Source organism: Podarcis liolepis (genome assembly GCF_965112155.1).
Source record: "Podarcis liolepis genome assembly, chromosome: 7".
NCBI classification, from domain to species: Eukaryota; Metazoa; Chordata; class Lepidosauria; order Squamata; family Lacertidae; genus Podarcis; species Podarcis liolepis.
The window spans coordinates 23,711,725-23,733,778 of NC_139561.1; the positions used below are offsets into that span (position 1 = coordinate 23,711,725).

The 22,054-nt window shown below is 43.7% G+C and overlaps 1 protein-coding gene and 1 long non-coding RNA gene across 4 annotated transcripts in view; both read left to right on the top strand.

The window, feature by feature from the left end:
* Positions 1-22,054, top strand: part of SKI (SKI proto-oncogene) — a 151,395-nt gene that overhangs the window by 117,296 nt on the left and 12,045 nt on the right. Inside the window, exons 2-5 of one of the 3 annotated variants that reach the window (XM_083512997.1) lie at positions 17,048-17,170; positions 18,802-18,917; positions 20,365-20,657; positions 21,131-21,438. In XM_083512997.1, coding sequence (XP_083369123.1) covers positions 17,048-17,170; positions 18,802-18,917; positions 20,365-20,657; positions 21,131-21,438 — 840 coding nt within the window. Of the gene's footprint in view, positions 1-17,047; positions 17,171-18,798; positions 18,918-20,364; positions 20,664-21,130; positions 21,439-22,054 lie in introns of all 3 variants that reach the window. The other 2 variants (XM_083512996.1, XM_083512995.1) reach the window with 2 other exon arrangements.
* LOC310710511 lies at positions 261-6,546 on the top strand. Its single transcript, XR_014528103.1, has 2 exons — positions 261-2,725; positions 2,848-6,546. It is a non-coding gene; the product is annotated as an uncharacterized lncRNA (long non-coding RNA).

Genomic DNA, 22,054 nt, shown 5'->3' on the forward strand with positions numbered 1-22,054 from the left:
TCTTCCCCAGGCCACACACCTCACTGGCTCTGCTGCACACACTCCAGGAGTATTTTTGCCTGGCTGGGATGTGTCCTTGAACTCTGATAATGCTTCTTGTTTACCATAATGGAGGATTAGAGATGTGTGTGTAGGTAGCAACTTTCCTTCTGTGCAAAGATAACCTTTATATTAGCTTCTCAGCCTGCATTTGCCTCTGGCCTCAGTCACTGCTAGCATCCAGTGCTCGGAATATTGCCCTGAAGGAAATGTGGCTATCGGCCTGAAATCCCTCAGCCCTGTGCTAAAGCATTCAGTAACTTTTCTCGGATATTTCTGGCCTTATTCTTTTACCACCTCCTGGACTATCCTACCTTTACAAGTCTGTTGGAAGGATAAAATGGCGGGGTTGGTGGGTGGGAAGACCATGTGTGCCACCACAAGCTTGTTGAAAAGAGGGGGGGCATAAATGTAATGATAATTGTGAAAGCAGCAACCAAAATGACGTGATAAAAGGAGAAAGGTGGGGTGGTGGCAAAGTGCCCTGATGACATTCTGAAGTTTTGCAGACTGAAATTCATTAGGAGGTTCATGGTTATCTAAGGACAAAGACAGCCCTCTTGCTTGAGCTGGTGTTGCTGAGAGCCACAAAGGGGAATATTTCCCCTTTTTATCTTGGTTTTGAAATTAAAATGAGATTCTCAGCTGGTGGGAGTTGGATGTGTAGCAATTTTTAAGTTTGCTTGTAAGACAGGAGGGACCTGGTGCTTCAGAGATAAGGATTCAAGACAGGAAGTTCTCAGCCTGGGGTGTGCGTGTGTGCTTTTTCACTCCCACCCCCAAATTAGAGCAAAGTGCCTTGGTCTGTGTGCTTTTTAGGTTTTTAGGTTTCCGAGATGGTTTCTTACAGAAACCATCCAGAGTCTGGAGTGCAAGAACTCAGAAGGAGGTAATTAAAATTTTACTGAATTAGCTATTCATGGATCAATCCTGATCCAAGTTCAGCGGTTTAAAAGGCTATGTTATGTTTTTTGCAGACAATTAACTGAGGTTTAGTAACTTCGCTGAGTATTCTAATTTATTTTCAATAAATTACGATGCAGAATTGAAACTATGTTGCTGATTGTATGAGGAAAAAACATAGTGTTGCATTTTGCTGTTGTTAAATAAAGATTTGCACATTGCTTTTAACTGAATTCATTATTGCATTTTCACCTTAAGGTCACAGGATGGGTTACAACAATAGAAAATGCAATAGTGAAATTGGTTAAAAGCAATGTGCTGTTTTTCTTCTGGCTCCCAAAAAATAATTCAAGCAGAGTTAGGGAATCTCAGGCTCAGGAGCCTGATGTGGCTCTCCAGGCTTCTATTTGGCCCTTGGCACTCTCTCCCCAGGCCACACCCCTCACTTTCCCTGTTTCTCACCCTTCCTGAATGTTTTTGCCCAGCTGGAATGTGTCATTGGATGTGTCATTGAACTTTGATAAACGCATCTTACTCACCTGGAAGGAGGATAGGAAAAGACGTGTGCCTTTGGCATGAGCCTCTGACTTAGCCTGTAACTACGCCTAAGTAGATACGTGGAACTGAAGCACTCACATATTGCTCCTCTCTTAATTCCTGCCTCTTCTTTCTCCCTCTCCCTCTTTGGTTTCTGCTGTGTTGTATTTTGCCTACCAGCCTCATTTCCAACAGGATAGGGTGGAGCTCAAGACCTCCCCCAGAGGTCTCAATATGCAGGTGGTCTCATACAGGAGCAAGAGGTCTTTCAGATTATTACTTTTTTACTGGTGAGCTCAGGATAACAGTGCTCACGTTGGCATAGTGTGCAATGACAACTTGTGGAGGAACTTGGGTCCGCCTAGCTCAAAATTGTATGCATTGCCTGGCTATGCTTCTCCAGGGTTTCAAGCAGAGCACCCCACCCCCCGTGTCCTACCTTTAGATGGCGGAAACTGAACCCAGGATCTTCTGCATGCAGGTCATATGCCATGACATGATCTAGAGCCTTTTCAAACACTCTGGCTGTGTCCTTACCTGTCCTGTTCTAATTCTTTGGGACAAGGTGAGAACAGCATCCTATACAGTTAAGGAAAGGCAGGAGATAAGAGATGCAGTTGAACAGAATGTGAAAACAAGTGTGTGTTGGGGTGGAATCCCTGGGATGCAAGCATTTGTGCAAAGGATTTGTTTCAGGAGTTTGGTTTTGGTTTTTGCTTGAGGATTTCTCCTAGATTCTTCTTTACTCTAAGCACATACTTGCATATATCTCCGTCTCCGTCTTTCCCCTCTTGTTCCCCTGCCCCACAAAAACTTCACCATCATCTGTCCCGTTCAAGCAGTTCCCACACAACATTTGCCAAAGAAAATTGCCAGAGGAAATGGGGGCATTTTTTTGCCTTGGTACCTTTGACCTCCTTCCAAGTAGTTGCAGTGACTGGCTGTTCTCCAGCATTTAGCTGTGTTGGATAGAAGTTTGTTTGTTTGTTTGTTTGTTTGTTTGTTTGTTTGTTTGTTTGTTTGTTTGTTTGAAAGGATAGAGGGGGAACCGGAACGATTAGAGACAAAGATTCATCCTCCCCCTCCCCAAACAGCATAGATTATAGTTTCTGCAGGGAGAGCAAAAGACTTTGCAAAATGAGAAGAGACAAACTTCAATGACAAGCAAGACAGCAGATTTCTGTTGTTATTGTAACACTGTTTTCTGTAGCACAATACCTGCATATGGCATTTTGCAGAGTCACATGTGCAAAGGTACATAAGTCCTTGCCCCAAAGAACATGCAATTTATTGTTTATCACCTTCCACAGACATAGCTCAACAACCTTTTGACATGGAAGAGAGAGTTACTGGCCCAAGGTCCCCCAGTGCATATCATGACTGAGTGAGGATTTGAATCAAGGTTTTCATGACTCTAGTCTGGCACGCTAACCACTGTGCTGCACTGTCCATATTTTGACACTGGTCAGGATCACAAAAAGAGGGGAGGAAGAGAGATGCTGGGGATTGAACCTGGGTCTTCCTTGAACCTTAACCAGCAAGTTGATGGTTCTGTATTTCTGGAAGTTAAGAAATACATAAAATCAATAATGGGGACCTCAAGTCTTTTAAGTGCTGGTCCTTAAGAAGTCAAAAACATCACCTTCCAGATGCAAGGGGGAAGTGGCAGAAGGCTTGGGGTAACCCAAAGTTATGCAGAAGTTCAACAAAATAAGGGGGAGACACACCCCAAGCATCCCAATGAGAACTGAGCCTCCTCAATGGCCCTAAACTCTTGACTGACCACAGGGAAAGGAACTGTAGGGGAAGGGGGCTAGAGTATTTTGAAAAGAGGCAGGGGGTGGAATATACTGGAAGAGAGCATGACTGAACAGTTATACTCCACGCTGCCGGGTGAAATGTAGCTCAGTGGTGGAACATCTACTTTGCATGCAAATGTTCCAAGGTTCAAACCCCAGTTATCTCCAGGTAGAACTGGGAGAAACTCATTTCTCATTTATGTTAAGTTTTGCTGATGCTGGCTCCCAGCTGCCCATCTATCCCAGAATGAGCTGTGTGTTTATCATGCTGTTGTGAGCAAGGATGCTATCGGATCTGAGTGGGCTGGGTGGGTTTAATTCCCGCAAATCCTCTCCGGAATTATTTAGCTTGGTCAATCCTGTGGGTGTCTGGGAGTAACATCAAGGAGAAAAGCTGTTTATGTCTGGCATGCAGCTTCTCGGAACTGTAAACCGAATCTGACTTCTGCTTAATATATAGAGCAACACACCAAAGTTCCAAAGTTGTGGTTTTCCCATTGTGAAGATGTGTCTGAAGCATAAGAGAAACCAAAAGTTAAAATTATAACCCTTGCATAATTTTGTTTAAAGGTGGCAATTGGAGAAGATCATGTTTATGTATTTGTGCGCAGTAAGCTTACTTGTTATGCACAAAGATGAGTAGCAGTTTGGTTCTCTGATGCCATTTCAGAAAATCAGCTTCTTTTGAGCAGAGATTTCGAATACTGTATAGTAGTGCAGGGTCCGTGTGTGTGTGTGACCCATTCCATGCCTGTGCTTCAATTGCCCCCTTTTTTCAAAAGGTGCCCCAAAGGTGTGTTTACCTATGTTTGGTTCACTTGTGAGGGAAAATAACTTGGGGGGAAGGGGGCACTGATTCAGAATAGCGGAAGTGGTAAGCCACCCACACCCCAATTTTAAGAATTGCTGAGGGGGGAGCAGCCATCAGCAATGTTCAAGTGGTCCATGGTGGTGGTGTTGAGTTTGGGAGCCACTGTATTAGAGACAGACATACAGCATATAGATCAAACATTGAGTTGTTGTCCTTTGGAGTGACAGCCAGAAATTTGAAGGGTGCAATAGCAGTGCATTGTGAGTTTCTTCCTATTGTGCATTGTTAAAAGGTACAGTAATTCTGTCAGAAACAAAGGTCTCAGCCCTAACTAACACAAAGCCGTCTTAGCAGGCTGGTAAATAGCCCCCATTTGCAGATAAAATATATTAACCATGGCCTTGAAGAAAGCGTCAACACCCAGCATACTGCAGGCTGCTGCCATGTGATCTGTTTCACAGGTGAACTTTTTTAGGCCTTAAAATAAAATTCAGCAGATGGAGGAGCATGCAAGCTATTAATGGTTCTTTAAAAATGACAATGAAGTCACCATTAATGAAATAAATATTATTATTAGTTTATTTCTGGGTTTTGCTTTCTCATCTGAGTTTGCCATGGCTCAGCTTCTTATACTGTTGCTCCTTGCTACATTCACCCATTTCTGGGACTGGTTCAGACAACCTTTGAAAAATCTGGTCTTGCCCTAAATGAAATCTCTGTTGGGAGGCAGTATGCCTCTTAAAACCAGTTGCTGGGAATCATTTCATTAGTTGTGATTGCACCGTATTCTGCAGCCCTGCAGAGGAACAGCTGGTTCCCTTCTCCCAGAACTGCCCACCACTAGGTTTGTTGACATTGTCTGAAAGGTTTGGGCCTTTAAACTACTGGGCAGTGGGCAGAAATTCATAAGCTGAACTCATTGCTTGCTATAGCTTCTCAAACGTGTCTGTTGAATTTTATTTATTTATTTATTTATTTATTTATTTATTGCCAATAGTGACACAGATAGCACCACAGGAGTGTGCCAGAAAATGTGAAGTTCTCTTTATTATTGGTAATGCCATAACCTTTTTAAGAATAGCTCAAATCACATATAGCACATTCTGAAGAGGGAAAACCAGAAAAAATAAAAGGCATTTTGTTATTTTGAGCCAAGCTTGTAGGACCTGTTTCGTTGTTCTTGTTGTTTTGCTGAAGGGATAGCGGGAGGTACAAACTGTTAGGTAGCAATAGGCTCATTTGTCATTTATATATATAATATGTGCAATTCTTCTATTGTCAGTTTAAGTTCCACCACATTGAAACCCAGCCAAATCTTTGCAATGAAAAAGATACAAAATGTTTGGGTGGAACTATAAAGCTCCAGGTTTGGGAATTCGGAACCACAGCTGTGATTTTTTTTCTCCCACAGTAAAGCATTTGAATTCTGCTTCATTGTGCACACTTCACAGAGAGTATTCTGCAAGGGAAATGAGATTAGGGGATCTGAAAGGGAGAGAGAACGAGAGTCAGACAGAGGCTCTTCAGGAACTAGCACTGCTCAGGACCTCTTTCTCCCTTCTACCACCAAACACTGGCCATCTGTTGAGAACAGTTGGCCAGAGATGGAACTCAGGAAGTTGCATTGAACCAGCATAGAACATAGGAACCAAGTCAGACGATTGGCCTGTCTAGCTCAGTATTGTCAACACTGAATGGCAGGAGCTCTCTAGGGTTTCAAGGTAGTAAACTCTCCCAGCCCTACCTGGTAATGTCTTGAGATCGAAACTTTTGAATGCAAAGCAGAAGCTCTACCTCTGAGCTTTGGTCTGTCCTACAAATGCCAGGCTGTTGATTCTTGTAGCTTAGCATTGTTGGCTTACCGTCTATCTGATCCCTTTAACTGATGGCAACGCTGCTGGTAATATGTTCTGCAATTCAAGCAGTGGTGTAGGAGTAAAGACTGGAGGGCAGATACCTCTTTAAACTTTTATCATTACACAATTCTATGCACCGCTTCTCTGCTTGCTTCTTGATCTTAGAATTTGGCCATACTGGAGTTTCCTAGTCTTTTCAGTCTCCCCCAAACTGTTTCCCGAACTTTTCCCTTTCCCCCCCTCCAGATTTCATGTGGGGAAAGATGGGCCACAACTGTGTGCAGTATTCTTAGCCCACTGGCTCACTTCAAGGAACATTTGGCTATTTTTTGCAAAGCCGTGTTTCAAACCCCATTTCCCCCCTGAAGTTCCCCCAGATTGTGGCTTGCACGACATTTCCCCATGGGTCCGTTGTGGAGCGACAAAGTGGCAGCCAGAAGACAACATTGGAGAGAGCAGGACCTGGAAAGCAAATAGGCATCTCAAAATGACAGAGTGAAATATTTCCACTTGGGAGACACGAGACAGAGATCCCTTTGCTCTAGGAGTCTGGATCCCTGCCACCTGAACCACAAAACCTAGTTTAAAAAATAAAATAAAATACTCCTAGACTGAAGTTAAGCATTACCTAGAATGGATTGTTTAGACAGAGGTAGCTTTTTCTTTCTTTAAATATATACAGTCAGAATGCAGTTAAATCTTCCTTCTGCAATGCTTCTGGGCTTAAACCGAGCCATCTTGTTTATGCTTGTCAGTCTGTACCAGACTAAATATTTTTTTAAAGCAGCCCACAGAATATATATCCCCATACACATTTGTTAGAGTAAGTATCAGCTTCTTACACACTGATACTTCATAATATGCCTAAATTTTGGCTACTTCCAGACAAGCCAAGAAGATAAAACTTAAGTAGGTTTATTATTTTATATAATTTTGCTTGTATCTTTGTTGCTTTGTATCTGGCAGCCATCAAAGTTCATTTGACTTAGGACAGGGTATTTTCAGTAATAGTACTTAGGACAGGGATTGCCCTACCAATGTTGTTGGGCTCCCATCTCCCTTCAGCCCCAGCTAGCATGGCCAGTGATGAGAGAGCAGCACTAGGTTGGGGAAGGTTGCATTAAAGTTCTACTCCCCACACAGCCACTGATTTGCATTCATGATGTGCAATGCAGTTACCAACATAATGCAGGTGAAGGGAACTTTTGGCCCTTAAGATGTTACCGAACTACAACAGCTTGACCAATGGTCAGGGAAGATGGGAGTTAAGCAACATCTGGAGGACCAAAGGTTCTCCTTACCTGACATCTGGCCCTCCAGATGTTGCTGGACTACAACTCCCATCATCCCTGACCATTGCCCGTGCTTGCTGGAGCTGATCGAAGTTGGATTCCAACAACTCCTAGAATATAATATATTTTCAGGAAGTTCAGCTGATTATTATTAGATTTTCCACTATACAGATGAAGATCAAGGACAACAAAGAAATTAAGATTTCTAGCAGCTGCCTTTAAAATAGAGGCCATGATGAGTTTTAAATTGTATAAATTATAAATGAGTTTGCTAATATTATTTTATTATGTTCATTGTTGCATTCTTCTGTTTATACTTTGTAATGGCTGGTGTTTTGAGTCTGGTAAGTTGTGTTCATACATGTTTGTACCTTACACCCAAACTGCAGAGGCTAGTCGCTAATGCAAATATCTGTCTATCCATCTCTCTATATCTGGAGGGTTGCAGTCTCCCCACCCTCGACGTAATTCATTGAATTTAGAAGAAAGACTTCTGCTGCTTTTATATCCCATAGAGCCCTCTAACACCGGCACACTTTGACGCCTCTTTGCCTTTTAGCTTCTCATTTTATGATCTGTGCTTGCATTTGACAGCACCCTGATCGTTGCCATTTTATCGCGCCACCTGAGTTTCAGTAACTCGTCTTAGGTCACTGTGAATCAGCGTGCGAGTCGGAAGTGTCTCCTCTGCCTCATCTACTCTGCCAGGCAACAGGGCCAGCAATTCCACAAAGCAATGTGAAGCTGCATCTTCTGGAAGTGTGTGGCTTTGCGTGCCTTTCTATAGTCTTCAGTCTTCCCTTTCCAGGTATCATTAACACAATGAGTTTTGGTTCAGGTTGTCATCAGCAGGGTCAAAGTTTGTTACTCCATAAAAAAGTTGTTATTAGAACTAACTCCTGGTCTCCATATCTACCAGCAAAGATCCACAAGTGAAAGAAGTAGAATTAAGAATGGTCTCCAATCACCGCCAGTACTGGTCTTGTATGCACTTCCAGATAAGAACATTGGAAGTTGCCTTATACCAGGTCAGAATATATGTAAGTCTAAACCAGAGTATTATGGTCTACTCTGACTGGTAGTAGTTCTTCAGGGCAGCCACCCCTTACTTGCTGACTGGGGTTGATGGGAGTTGGGATACAATGGAGGTTAAGGGCAGCTGCCCTTTCACATCACCTACTACCTGATTAGTAATTTTTTTAAAAAAACTGGAGGCGCCAGGGGTTAAATAACTAAAGTGATCCCTCCCTGGAAGGAGAAGAAACATGAAGGGAACTGTTCCTTATTTTGTACAGATCAGAAACATGTCTGTCAGCAATTTGGTAGCTTGTGGAGAGCGAAACATGACCTGGGGCTGACAAGTTCTTTAGTCCCACTGATTGGAGCATTGTTCTGGGGGTGCCCTTTCTTCATTTTAATAGCCAGTGAGGTGCAAATGGTGCATGTGCTTGGACAAGGACCAGGGAGATCCGGGTTCAAATACTCTGCCATGAAGCTCCTGCTGAATGAGCGTTTGCCAGTCATGCACACTCTCCACCTAACCTAAACCACATGACCCTTGTGAGAATAAAATGGGGAAAAGAATCACGTGTGCCATGAGAAATAAATAAATGCCCATTGGTACACAAGAAGAATTGACTCTTTGCAGCTGGGCGTTCTGACCGACTGAGATGCATTAATTCAATACATTTACAGGGGCTGCAGAAATAATATCTCTCTCTTCCCAATGTATAATTCCTATGCCCCTAAACCCAGGGGTGGGGAACCTCGAGCCCTGGGGCCAAAGGCTCTTTCTAGGCCTCAGGACTCTCTCCAGGCCACATCCTACTTTATATGCTCCTGAGTGTTTCTGTCTATCTGAGGTGTCTGGGACGGTAATGCCTCTTGGTTGTCTGAATGGAGGATAGAGGTGTGTGTAGAAACTGCCCTACTGTGTAAGAGGTAAAAATTTGTTGTTTCGTCCTCTTTTGCATCTGGATCCACCCATCACTGGTATGTGGTCCCCATAAGATTCTCCAGAAGGGCTGGTAAAAAAGGCACGTTCATTCATATCCCCCCCCCCCAATATACACCGAGTCTCTATGTGTCCCTCATTTACCTTTTCTGCACTGCACAATCAAGCTGTGTCTCAGGCTTTGTCTTGCACAATACCTGTTTACTCAGGAAGAAAATCAGTTAGCGTCTCCGGGGTTCCTTTGACTCTCTCAAGAAATCTAGCTTTGAGGTTTCTGGAAACCAGTATCAGACCGGCATTGGGTCTTGTGGTTCTTTCTCTCTCTCTCTCTCTCTCTCTCTCTCTCTCTCTCTCCTCTCTCTCTCTCTCTGAAATCTGCTTCATTTTGTTTAACAAACAGCTATCAAGTAGTTGCCAAGACAGGAAGCTCCACCCTTACTCATGGTTAGAACGGATCTTGTCTCTCTGCACAAACTATGAAAAGATAAAAGGAGGGGGAAGGGGACTACCACCTACGGCATTATAATTGCATGAGTCTAATTACTTTTGTAAGTTGTTTGTGCACGTTCTTGTGCACGTTCGGCAGTGCTCTCATCTTCAAGTAATCCAAAAATGATGATTCAGGTCTCCTGAGTGTGTTTTGAAAATATTTGGGAATTATTTTGATTTATATTTAGGGGCATTTTAACATAAGTATGTGGAACGTAAGCAGTTCCCGGTTGCTGGATCAGGCCAAAGGCCCACCTTCTCCCGCATCCTGTTCTTGCAGTGACCAACCTGACACTCATGGGAAGCCTGCAAGTAGGACCTCAGCACAACATTTGCAATTCTGGGTAACTGGTATTCAGAGGCATGCTGTCTCTAGCAGTAGAGATAACAACACAGTCATTGTGGGTATTAGGTAGTAGCCACTGATCGCCTTATCCACCGTGAATTTTCCTAATTACCTTGGTGGCCATCATTATTTCTTGTGGGCACCATCATTGCATCTTTTGTATTCTGTGGTGTTGCATATCAAGCTCAAAAAAAACAACCCACAATGCATTTGTTATCAAGTGACATTTTCATTTATTTTCATGGCATCTCCAGGAATTATAAGGATTGAATATTTGCAAGAGTTTGTAGAATAGGGGGTGGAGTAGTGGTGGGGAATCACCTCTCATATTTGATCTATAGCAACAGTGTTTAAGTTGCTCCCTTGTAGTGATGGAATGCAATGCACTGGAGGGGGCAGTATCTTCACAATAACTCTGTGAATTTAGGGCATTTTGGTTCCTTAGGAAACTGTGGTTGAGATGACTGTGATGTTGGTGAGCTAGGCCGTGAATCCCTGACGCTGATGGTGGCTGCTGCCTATCAAGGTTGCTAGGGTGGGAAGGCAGAGAGGCCAACAGTAGGTGGAGCCAGAACCAATGACAGGCAGAGCCAACTAATTCTAGTTGTGCCCCCCATCCTTCCGCCTGAAAAGGCAACGTTGAGACTAAGAAAGAGGAAGGTGACAGCCAGTGCCACCCCCATAGACTGGTTGTAAGTTAAAAGACAGACAGGTGGCAGCTGGGTGGCAGGGTGTGTGTGCGTGTGCACACTAAGATTGGTGGGGCAGCTCCATTCACCTTCATTGCCCAGCACCCAGACTCAGGTCCAATCTCTGTGTAAAGATTGGGTGGGAAATATATGGGGTATGTGTGCTCTGCTCTTTTCTTTAACAGCCTGGTTGCTATGGAAAATTTGAGCCAAAGAGACCTCATGCATATGGGTCCCTTGCACCTGCTCCTAGTTCGTCAGATGTTTTCAAAGCCACAAGTGTAGCCTCCCTCCCTCCCTCCGCACACTTTTCTGCCAGCTTGCAAGAGTCACTTTCACACTGGGGAGTCTATATTCTCAGCCAGACATCAACTACAGAAACTGTGATTAGTGTGAATGCTTGCAGAGTAATTACTTTATGCTTCCATGGATTGGAAACCACTCTGGAGCCACAAGAGGATATATCACCCTTGGAATGGTGCCAGTTAGAAATGGAGCCTTACCTATCTAGCATCTCATAGGTCTGTGCATATTTATTCATCACCTTTTGGGCTGTTTCACCAATATGGGAAGGAGAGGTATTATCTGGAAGCTGAGAGGGAGGGAAAGTCAGAAGATCTTTAACAGCTATAACTTTCTCACCTGGGAAAGAACCCCTCTAATGTCCCATAGGAACTTCGGTAAGTTAAAACACAGAAAGGTGGTTCTTTGTAGGCAGGCAGGAATGTTGTTGTGACATTAGCAGCAGTAGATCAATTGCATTCATGTGCCCACAACTCTTTGAATCATTGGGAAATCGTTGGAGTAAGGAAGCAGGACGACGAGGTAAGGGTGTGTATAAGAGACTTCAGTTTGATGCTTAAGGGCATTATTTATGGTCATTGAGAAATGATAGAGTCACAATATATTCACCTGAATTGAGATGCCCCCCCCCCAATATTGGATATGGGAATAATTCTGGGTCAAAAAAAAGCTGAGTTTCAGCATTAGAGAATGATCCAGCAGGTCATCCAGCACACCTGTTGACCTTAAAGCATCTCGGGCAGCCACAAAGTTTGTTGCAGCTTGCTGGGAAGTGCAGGAAGTTTAATTAAATGCCCAACAGAAATTTTCAGCTTCACAGAATAATGGGATAATTCCCATGAGAACAGGCCACATTAGCTGGAAACTTTCCCCAGTTTTCTTGTGCGGTTTGGGGCTTCAAGGAAACCACAAACAGAAACCATCTTCTTGGCCTCAGTAGTGTTTTCATTGAGCTTCTTTTCCGTGTGTGTGTGTGTGTTTGTGTGATTCAACTAGTACAGGAAATGCTCCTAGTTCTGGAGTGTCTATAGACATCCAGCTCAAAAACAAGCTAAAATTGTTCTAAATTAGTTTAAAGATGAGCTGTTTTGTTCAAGTGCCAGCCAGAATGCTTTCACACAAGGAAGCTGCCACACAGGCAAAAACTTCACACAAACTAGCATCCCTTTCACAGTGTTGTTAGTATATTCATTTTGCTAGGAATCATGCAGTATTTGTCCTCAGTCCCAAGGAAAACAACCCCCAGTGGTATATAAAATAGGTTCCCAAAGTTCAGCATGGTTACAGATGTAAGGAGTAGAAAACCAGGAGTAAGAATTTCTGCAGGAAAATACCATTCCACAAGATGATGTGAAAATTAGTTCAGGGATGGGGTAGAATTGGCTTGCAATAGACCCAGAGTTTGGCTGCATTTGTATTTCTGTATAGATTGTTTAGGCTGATTTGTTAAATGGAAGCCTCTTGGTATGTGAATGTGTCATAGTTTGATGCTTGGGCATTTGGGAATTTCAGGAGATAGCTATAACACTGCCGAACGCCTTAAGCTTGAAAAGTCACTTCTGCTGGGTGCTGAAATTTTTGCTGGTGCATTCATCTGAAAAGAAACTAGCAGGTGCTCATGCCAGCTCTGTTATCACTTAGCCTGCTGCTTTTATTATTATTGCTTGGCCTGAAGGAGGAGGGGCTGTTCTGAGAAGCAGAGGGTGAGAAATCTATTCCCACCAACCTCGCTCAGCTTTGCTACTGCAGTGTTGTGCTGTGCCGAGCTAGCAAATTTGGCCAGACACATCAAGCATGATCCTATTTGGCCAGTGCCAAAATTAGTCTGATTAATGGGGAATGACCTTCAGATGGATGGGATCAAAATTTCAAGAAGCACCTTTTGGAATCATAGCTGAAATATCTGGCTTCCAACTTGTTTCTTTCTCAAAACGCATTGGCAGGGATCCAAAAACCTACTTCCCCGTGCACTCAAAGGCTTAGGCATGCTCAGTGGGTTGTTGATTTTACACACACACACACACACACACACACACACACACTCTGAGCTGCCTGAACACCCAATTTCTACAGATTGCTTTTGATAGTGATCTCGGTTTCAGAAGAAGTCTGGCATGTGGCAAAATGGGGCTTCTATTCTTGAAAAGCAAGTCCAAAACAAACCCCCTTGAGCATACGGTGCTGCATGTTTCTTTGGAACCCAGACAAGTACATTTAACACAGGATGGGACTGTGTAGCTGGCACTGCAGTAAATTCTTCCCAGGTCATTGCAGTGCTTTAGGAAGTACCGTAAAGGGCTTTCATTGCAGCAACTTTGCAGCAACGCTGAACTCTGCCATTGTCCTTTGGAAATATGGAGAATGCACTTGTCCGTTGCCTTTGATAATGTGATTTACAGGAAAATGCATCTGGTGAAAGGGGCTCTAGTCCACAAAAGCTTGGTGCCATCACAGATTTGCTAGTCATTATGATGCAGTGAGTAAAGCATTAGTCAAAACTATTTTGATGACCAAGGTCAAGGTTGCAATCTCTTGATGTCAGATTCTTCCACATCCATGAAAGAAAAGCTGAACAGAAGTTGCTGTTATTATCTTCCAGTCTTCTCCTTTACTTCCCAATCCTGATATGAATAGGTATGCTTGGTTTCTGTCCAGGACAGCACAGAAATAAATAACCAGGCCGACTCATTCACTGTCATTCTAGACCACCATTCACAGGAGTGTGCAGGCAGTGCAGATGCATCACTCAAGCAAGTTTGGTTTTGCAAACCAAAACTGTCAGAGTGGAGATTTATTGATGCAGCCCATGTGACCACTGATCTTTCAGCCTCACAAGACTAGACTCATGGTGGTGGCTTTTGTAATACAAACCTAGGTTACAGTTGCCACAATGGAATGTCTAAGCACTTTTTTAAAACAATGAATTTATTATTATTATCATTAATTTTATTTCTATATTGCTTTATATTTTAAAGAAAAATATGGTTTACAACACATTACAAATATGTGGTTTACAACGCATTAAAATATCAAATCAAATAATCTAGAATACAACAAATTCAGACTTCAAGAAAATATTTCAGATCCTTCTCTAAGCGACATTTTGCTTTCCCCATATTTATTTACCTGCTTAATTTATATACCTGCCCCATAGCAGAAATACTCTAGAAAGGCAGTGTGGTGTAGTGGTTAGAGTGTCTGACTAGAACCTGGGAGATCAGGTTCAAATCCCCACTCAGTCATGAAGCTCACTGGGCAACCTTGGGTTGTTGTAGGGATTAACTGAGATGGGAGGGGGGTGAACCATGTACTCCTTAGAGAAAAAGGTAGGATATAAATGCAGCAAATAAGCTCTTCTGCTTACCTGCTTAAGAAAGCTGGGGGGGGGGCAGCCAGATGGAGATGTCAGTCGCCAGCCTGGCAACCAGAGATGTAGTTGCAATTGGACCCTCTCCAGTTGCAAAACACCTGGGAATTTTCTAACACTGTGTGGCATAAGCTGGGAGGAAAAGCTGTGTACCTTAGCAGCAGAGCACCTGACTTGCACACAGAAGGTCCCAGGTTCAATCTCTGGCCTCTCGAGGTGGAGGCTGGGAATGTCCCCTGCTTGAAGCTCTGGGGAGCTGCTACCAATCGGAGTAGACAGTGTTGAGCGAGCTAGATGGAACAATGGCTTGACTCCATGTGATAATGGCAGCTTCCAAAGTTCCCATGAGAGATGCGTGCTGCAAACTGGGGGAGTGGGACACCTCCACCCAGACTGATGCCCTTATAAAGCAGCATTGACAGACAGGTCTATTTCCGTTTTTTCTGCCTTGATCAGAAGGATGGTGGAAAAGCAAGGAACTGAGTTTGTGTTTTGTAAGATAATATATTTATCATTCTCCCCACTCCATCCCCCTTTCGGTAAATCTATTTAGGTTGCCTCACTTTGTACTAGCTATTTCTTACCGCTGCGTGCTTTTAAAACTTCGCTCAGCTTGTTGTGCCAGGGCTCCTGCCCCCCCCAACACACACACACACACACACACACACACACACACACACAAACCATCCCAATTGATTGTCTCGAGTCTGCACAAAATACTCTTTCTGCAGATGAGCAGAGGGTGGAGGGGAAAAGTGAGGGGGGGGGGAATGGGCAAGAAAGAAACACATCTCTGTACTGAGTTGAAGCACCTGCTGTGTCCGCCTCTCATTCCAGGTCCCCTCCCAGCCTGACTTTGCAGCCCCAGTGGACAGGGCTGGGATCTGTCAGTGCTTGCCAAATATCATTCAGATGCTGTCACTGTTTCTTGCACAGGCAGAAACTGCAAAAGTAGAAGGAAGTTTTCTCCCCCTTCACCAATATTATTACTATTATTGCTCCAGTCATGCTGACTTATCCACAGATTCAGAAAGTTCCCTTGCCACTCTTGAGGTAGCCCAAAAACAAATCAGTTTTTTTTTTTTTAAGAAATAAAGTTTTGAAAAGGATGGACTTTGCAAATCCTCCCACATTTGGCAATTGGCATGGCGGTAGCGGGGAGGGTTAGGGTTAACTCTGCACACAGGGCTACCACTTTGTGTGCTCATATTGGGAGCCGGAAAGTACACTTAGAAAAAAGAATAGCATCCCGGCACACACCTGTGGGGCTCTGGGTGGCTCATCATTATCAGCATAGGTCTCTATGTCTCCATGTTCAGTCATATCCCTTCATGAGAAGAAACTGCATGGTCTTGAAATGGAATTGACACTTCCCTCCCTGCCTTGAAGGGTAGGGGGAGAGAGCAATTACGATGAGGTCATTCAACCCACCCTCTCCTACCCAGTGATCTTGTTTGTACTGGCTGGCTTTCTGGCTTTTTTCAGAGCCCCAGTTCAACCAGTAGGTACCAATCTGTTTGGCAAAGCCACATTGGGGCCCTTGGAATTTATCTCCTGGTGTCCCTGGAGAGAAAAGGGTTCCAGGCGGCCAAAAGGGCTTGCTTATGCTTGCGGGTGATTTATAGGCCGAGCAGAGCAACTTGTGGAAAAGGCAAAGCAGATCTTGGCAACAGGCCACTAGAATCTGCCTGCAGCTGCGGCGCAGTGAAGTCATCAGCATAACAACCACTGCAAACAGAATAACAAAGTCTGCCCTGTTCTCATCTAAAATAATCTTTCCAATTCAAAACCACAGCTTTAAAAACTCACCTTTCTGCATACAATTAGAAAACAAGGTAGCAGGCAAATTTGATTTGGGGGTGAGTGGGGAAAAGACAGGTAGTGTTGAATGCTTTGATTTTATAGGCTTGGTTTCTTTAAGAATATGTTTTTAAAATGGTTTGTCTTTTAACATATACTAGAAATTTTGTTTCTCACCTCTAGCTTTTTTAAAAAGCAGTTCTAAAGTTTGGAGGACTACATAGGTCAGTCACAGAGCTTTGGGGAAACCAGTCAATTTTCTGCCCAGTGGTACTGAACCCCTTCTCCAGGAAACATAGCTAGAAATGGATTTTAAAGTGTTTCCCCAAATCTGGGTGGACATGAATCATTTATAGAAGTTGAAAACACCTAGGATGGTTAAAAAATAAACAAAAGACTGTTGAAAGACTGCATGTGTTCCGTTATATAACACTATACCATGGTTTAATGTATGTAGATACGCCTCTGTGAGCTTGAACACATGCCCTCAGTTGTTCTGTGACATTTTTGTTGGTTCTGATAAAGGTATAACTGTAGCTTGCCTTTAGGGTGTTTTCTAATGGACTCACACAGCAATGTGCAATTTTTGTGTGCTACCTATAGTTCACCCGTGACCTGGAGTCCACAAGGAAAGAACGGTCCTAGTCACAGTACCTGTAACAATGCATCCTGTGAGATAACGTTGTGAGCTCGTAGGATAGATTAGAACAGACCCTTCCTTGCTCTTCAGATAATGGTCTCCATGTGGGTGTATTCCTGTTCAACTAGTGGTGGTTTGAACTATGTTTAATATCTAAAAATGCAATGGAAAATGACAGGAATATAAATTCAAGCCAGTAAATCTTTTCTCTCTTCTTTTCAGGTACCATCTGATCCTCCTGCTCCCAAGAAACCCAAAATAGATGACTCCTTGCAGTCTCCAATAATTGGTGACAAAGAGAAACAGTCTAGTTGGTTACGGTCCTTGTCCAATTCATCCAGCAAGGTGAGTTTTAGGGGACTGGTCATAGGTAGAGCCTGTTTTGTGTGTTGTTGTGTTTAGTCGTCTTAGTCGTGTTCGACTCTCTGTGAGCCCATGAACCAGAGCATGCCTCGGAAACGCTCACTTTCTACTCAGAGCTTCTCCTTTTTTATGTCCATGGAGTTTTCTTGGCAAAATACTGGAGTGGATTGCCAGTTCCTTCTCCAGGTAGATCACATTTAGTATAAACTCTCGGCTCTATGACCTGTCCGTCTTGGGTGGCCCTGCATGGCATAGATCAAGCCCCTTTGACACAACAAGGCAGTGATCCATGAAGGGGGTTTTGTGTGTAGAAAGCCTCAAATTCAATCTCCAGCTAAAAGAAAAAGTTAGCAGGTGGTTAGGAAGCCCTTTCTGCACATGAGACCATGAAGAGCCACTGTCAGTCAGCCTAGACACTAAAGGCAGCTTCTTTCATTTCCTACATCCATAGTCCACAAATTTGGTTTAAAATCTCGTTTATTTTGCTCTCCTTGGGGTGGTGGTGAAGAAACCACATATGAGCAGTTCCAACACAAGTGTAAAGAGAAAGGGGCCCCAAAAGATTTCATCAAGGACACCATACATTAATTAGGTGCTGTTTCCAAAGTCAAACACCTGTACAATGGGCTGCATCCTGTTAGCCCTACTCAGAATAGACTTATTGAAATTAATAAGACATGATTAACCATTAATTTCAGGCAGTAGGACTTTGTTGGGTAAAACCCGTTGAGTTTAAAGACAAATTCCTCTTTTGCATTTTTTATTTTGCTTCATTCATTGTCAATTTCTCTTTTGGACCCTCTATTTTTTTTTTTAGATCTACTGTATTTAAAACAAACAACCGTAGAGGAGTTATTTTTGTAGGTATTTCTCTTCCAACTAGGATAAGGTTGCAGTAAGAATCTTTTGCCACAAAAAGGTGGCTGCAGAATATATACATACACCACTTTTTAAAAATTAGAATGATTTAATAAACTAGGAATATAGGAAGCTGTCAAGTAAGACCATTGGTACATCTAAACACTGATACAGTGGTACCTCGGGTTAAGAACTTAATTCGTTCTGGAGGCCCGTTCTTAACCTGAAACAGTTCTTAACTTGAAGCACCACTTTAGCTAATGGGGCCTGCCGCGCCACCGCTGCACAATTTCTGTTCTCATCCTGAAGCAAAGTTCTTAACCCAAGGTACTATTTCTGGGTTAGCGGAGTCTGTAACCTGAAGCGTCTGTAACCTGAGGTACCACTGTACTTGAATTGTTTTCGGTTTTAAGGGCAATTTAAGAGTGGAAAATTAAAACCAGCAACAGAATGAAATTTAAGACTGTACTAGACTCCTTGAGTTGCATCCACTGCTAGTCCTACTCTTAGTAGACCCATTGAAGTTAATGGACACAACAAACATAGGCCCATTAATTTCAGTGGGTTTACCCTGTGTACGACTTTTTTGGCTAGGCCCTTTCTTTTTCACATGGACTTATAATGCCTCCTATTCCCTATGGATCCTCAAGCCTCCGCCCCCCCCCCCCAGCAGCTTATACCAGATTTACAGCTCACAAACATGTAATTGTGTGTATCTCACTGTTTCCTCTTTGTTTCCTTTTTGGCTCCAGCAGAGTATTGGTTGCATGCATCCACGACAGCGCCTCTCTGCCTTCCGGCCCTGGTCCCCTGCCGTTTCAGCAAACGAAAAAGACCTCCCAAACCACATCCCTGCTTTGATCAGAGACAGGTGAGGAGGCGGAAAGAGCGGCACAATAACCTGAGTCCGAGTGATCTTAAGCCAGTTAAGGCTGTAATCTCATTGCGGAGCTTCCTTTTACAAGTGACACGTAATGTCCATTCCACATTTGCAAGGGGTTGTGTCCACCTATGTTCTACTCAAGACTCTACACCCTTTGAAATTAATGGACCCAAGTTAGTCCTGTCCATTAACTTCAGCAGGTTTACTCAAGAGTAGGAGTAGCATTGGATACAACCCAAGTCCCGTATTTTTCGCTCTATAAGACACACCAGACCACAAGACGCACCTAGTTTTTGGAGGAGGAAAACAAGAAAAAAAATATTCTGAATCTCAAGCCAGAACAGCAAGAGGGATCGTTGCGCAGTGAAAGCAGCAATCCCTCTTGCTGTTCTGGCTTCTGGGATAGCTGTGCAGCCTGCACTCGCTCCATAAGTCGCACACACATTTCCCCTTACTTTTTAGGAGGGAAAAGGTGAGTCTTATAGAGCAAAAAATACAGTAATTGATTTGTGATGTGGCGGCACTTTGCAGCTCCCTACCCATTGATATTGGGCAGGCACCTTCACTGTATTGTTTTTTGGCACTTGCTAAAATATTTTTGTTCAAGCAAGCCTACCCTCATATGTAAGTTTGACGTGTATTTTTAAAACTGAATATTTTATTTAGAATTTTTTAAGGCTAACTTGTTCTTTAGCAACTGATGTTTATTGGTATCTTATATTTTATGAAAACAGTTCAGAGCTTTTGATGATTAAATGGTATATAAATTATATATATATATATATATATATATATATATATATATATATATATATATATCTCCCCTGCTGAAGAAAGTAGGACTGAATGCCAAAGTAAACATTCATAGGATCAGCGTCATTTGTTCACAAGGGATTTATATCATACGCTGGTTCAGGCCCCTTGTTAATTTGCATTTTGCAGCACAGAAAAGGCTGCTGATTTGCCCCAGTAAATGTTTACATATTGCAACTATGAGTTGTATCTAGCATTAGTCCTACTCAGAGTAGACTGTCTGAAGTTAATGGTCATGAATAACGTGGAACAATTAATTTCAGTGGGTGTATTCTGAGCAGGACCTAGTTGGACACAACATTATTTCTGTCTGCTAGCCTCCTAGAATATGATTGTGTTAAAGGTATGGGATATGAATGGCACCAACGAGTGACAGGCAACCTGTGGCCCTCCAGATGCTGCTGTACATCAGGTCCCACCATCCCTGGCCCATGGCCGTGCTAGTGAGGCTGATGGGAGTTGTAGCCCCCAAACATCCAAAGAATTGCCTTTTCCCTATAGTTGTATGTAAACCCATGCATGCAGACGTCTCCTGAGCCTGCAAATGTAGTAGTGTGTGTTCCATCACTGAAGGTGTTACTTCTTTTTCTCCCTTCCAACCCCCCCTACAACCCCTCTGCAGTTTGTATTCCTACAAAAGTTTTGAGAATGCCGTGGCCCCCAATGTGGCCCTTGCACCACCCCCGCCTCAGCCAAAGATCGTAAGCAACCCCCCATGTGCCCCAGCAGCAACACGGAGCAGTGAGCCGTTGAACAGCCCCTCCCAACCAAGGAAAAGGAAACATGTCGCCGAAAACCCAACCATTCCCGAACCTACGCCAACCGCTGCTGTTGCCACCGCTCCTGCCGCTGTCCCTGCTGCAGAAGAAGAAAAGGAGTCTGAAGCAGAAATCGAAGTAGAGACTCGAGAAGAATGTAAGTGTGAGTTACCCCATGCTACTTCATTTCTTATTTTCTTCTAATTCCCTGGTTGTTTTCCTTGGGAACATTGCCATGGGGAGGGATGGAAGGATGGGGAACCGATGCGATTCCTGCATGGCTGGGGGTTATACTAGATGACCCATATGGGGTACGTTCCAATTCTATGATTTTATGATTCTAAGTCTTATCTTGTCCCCGTTTTGCTTTAATAAAAGGAAAGCACCTCAGTGGTTAGAGCGCTTGCTTTGCACACAGAGACCCCTGACTTAAACCCTGGGTAGCCATTGCTAGTCAGTGTAGCTATTACCTTACTAGATAGACCAATGGTCTGATTGGGTACAATGTGTATTGGGTTCTATGTATGTCCTTTCTGCAAGCCAGACACACAGGTGATTTTTAGCTTTCTAATGTTCTTTTTGTCGGCGGGGGGACTGCCGCCTTTGTGTTTCTTTTCTCTTCCTCCCCAGTCACCTCCTCTCTGTCCTCACTCTCCTCCCCATCCTTCGCTTCTTCGAGCTCAGCCAAGGACATGAGCTCGCCCAGCATGCAAGCCCCGCCCACTACTAGCAACGTCTTTGAAGTCGCCAGCCACGCCGAACCCCAGAGTGGCACCAGCGGTTTGGAGGCTGAGCTGGAGCACCTCAGGCAGGCCCTGGACAGTGGCCTGGACACGAAAGAAGCCAAAGAGAAATTCCTCCACGAAGTTGTAAAGATGAGAGTGAAGCAGGAAGAAAAACTGAATGCTGCCTTGCAGGCCAAACGCAGCCTACACCAGGTAAGGCCATATGAAAGCATCATAAAGCAAAATGAGTGGCTGGCATCCCCACCCACCTCCATCCCCACTACACAGGCAAGTACTGTTGTACCACTTTAAAAAGTCATGGCTTCCCCCAGAGGATGCTGGGAACTGTAGTCAGTCTATTAAGAGGGTGTGGGTTGTTAGGAGACACCCTACTCCCCTCACAGAGCTACAATTCTCAGAGTTCCCTGGGAAGAGGGATTGATTGTAAAATCCCTCTGAGATGTTGAGCTCTGTGAGGGGAGGAGGGGTCTCCTACCAACTCTTAGCACACTTAACAAACTTTTGTTCTCATGATGCTTTAAGCCATGACTGATAAAGTGATGTAATAGTGCTTTTCAAGTATAGTGTGGATGTGGCTTAATTCAAATTAGTCATGCACATTAATTTCAAGTGATATGTTCTGGGTATGACTAACAGTGGATACAACCCTCTCTCCCTATCTGAAACATCCTTCTGGTCCTGAAAGTAAGTACGTAAGAGCAGCCCTGATGGATTTAAGCTCAAGTCCCATCTGATCCAGCTCTCTGTTCTCACACCTATTACCGGAAGCTCAAAGGCAGGACCTGAACATAACAGCACTCCTCTCCTC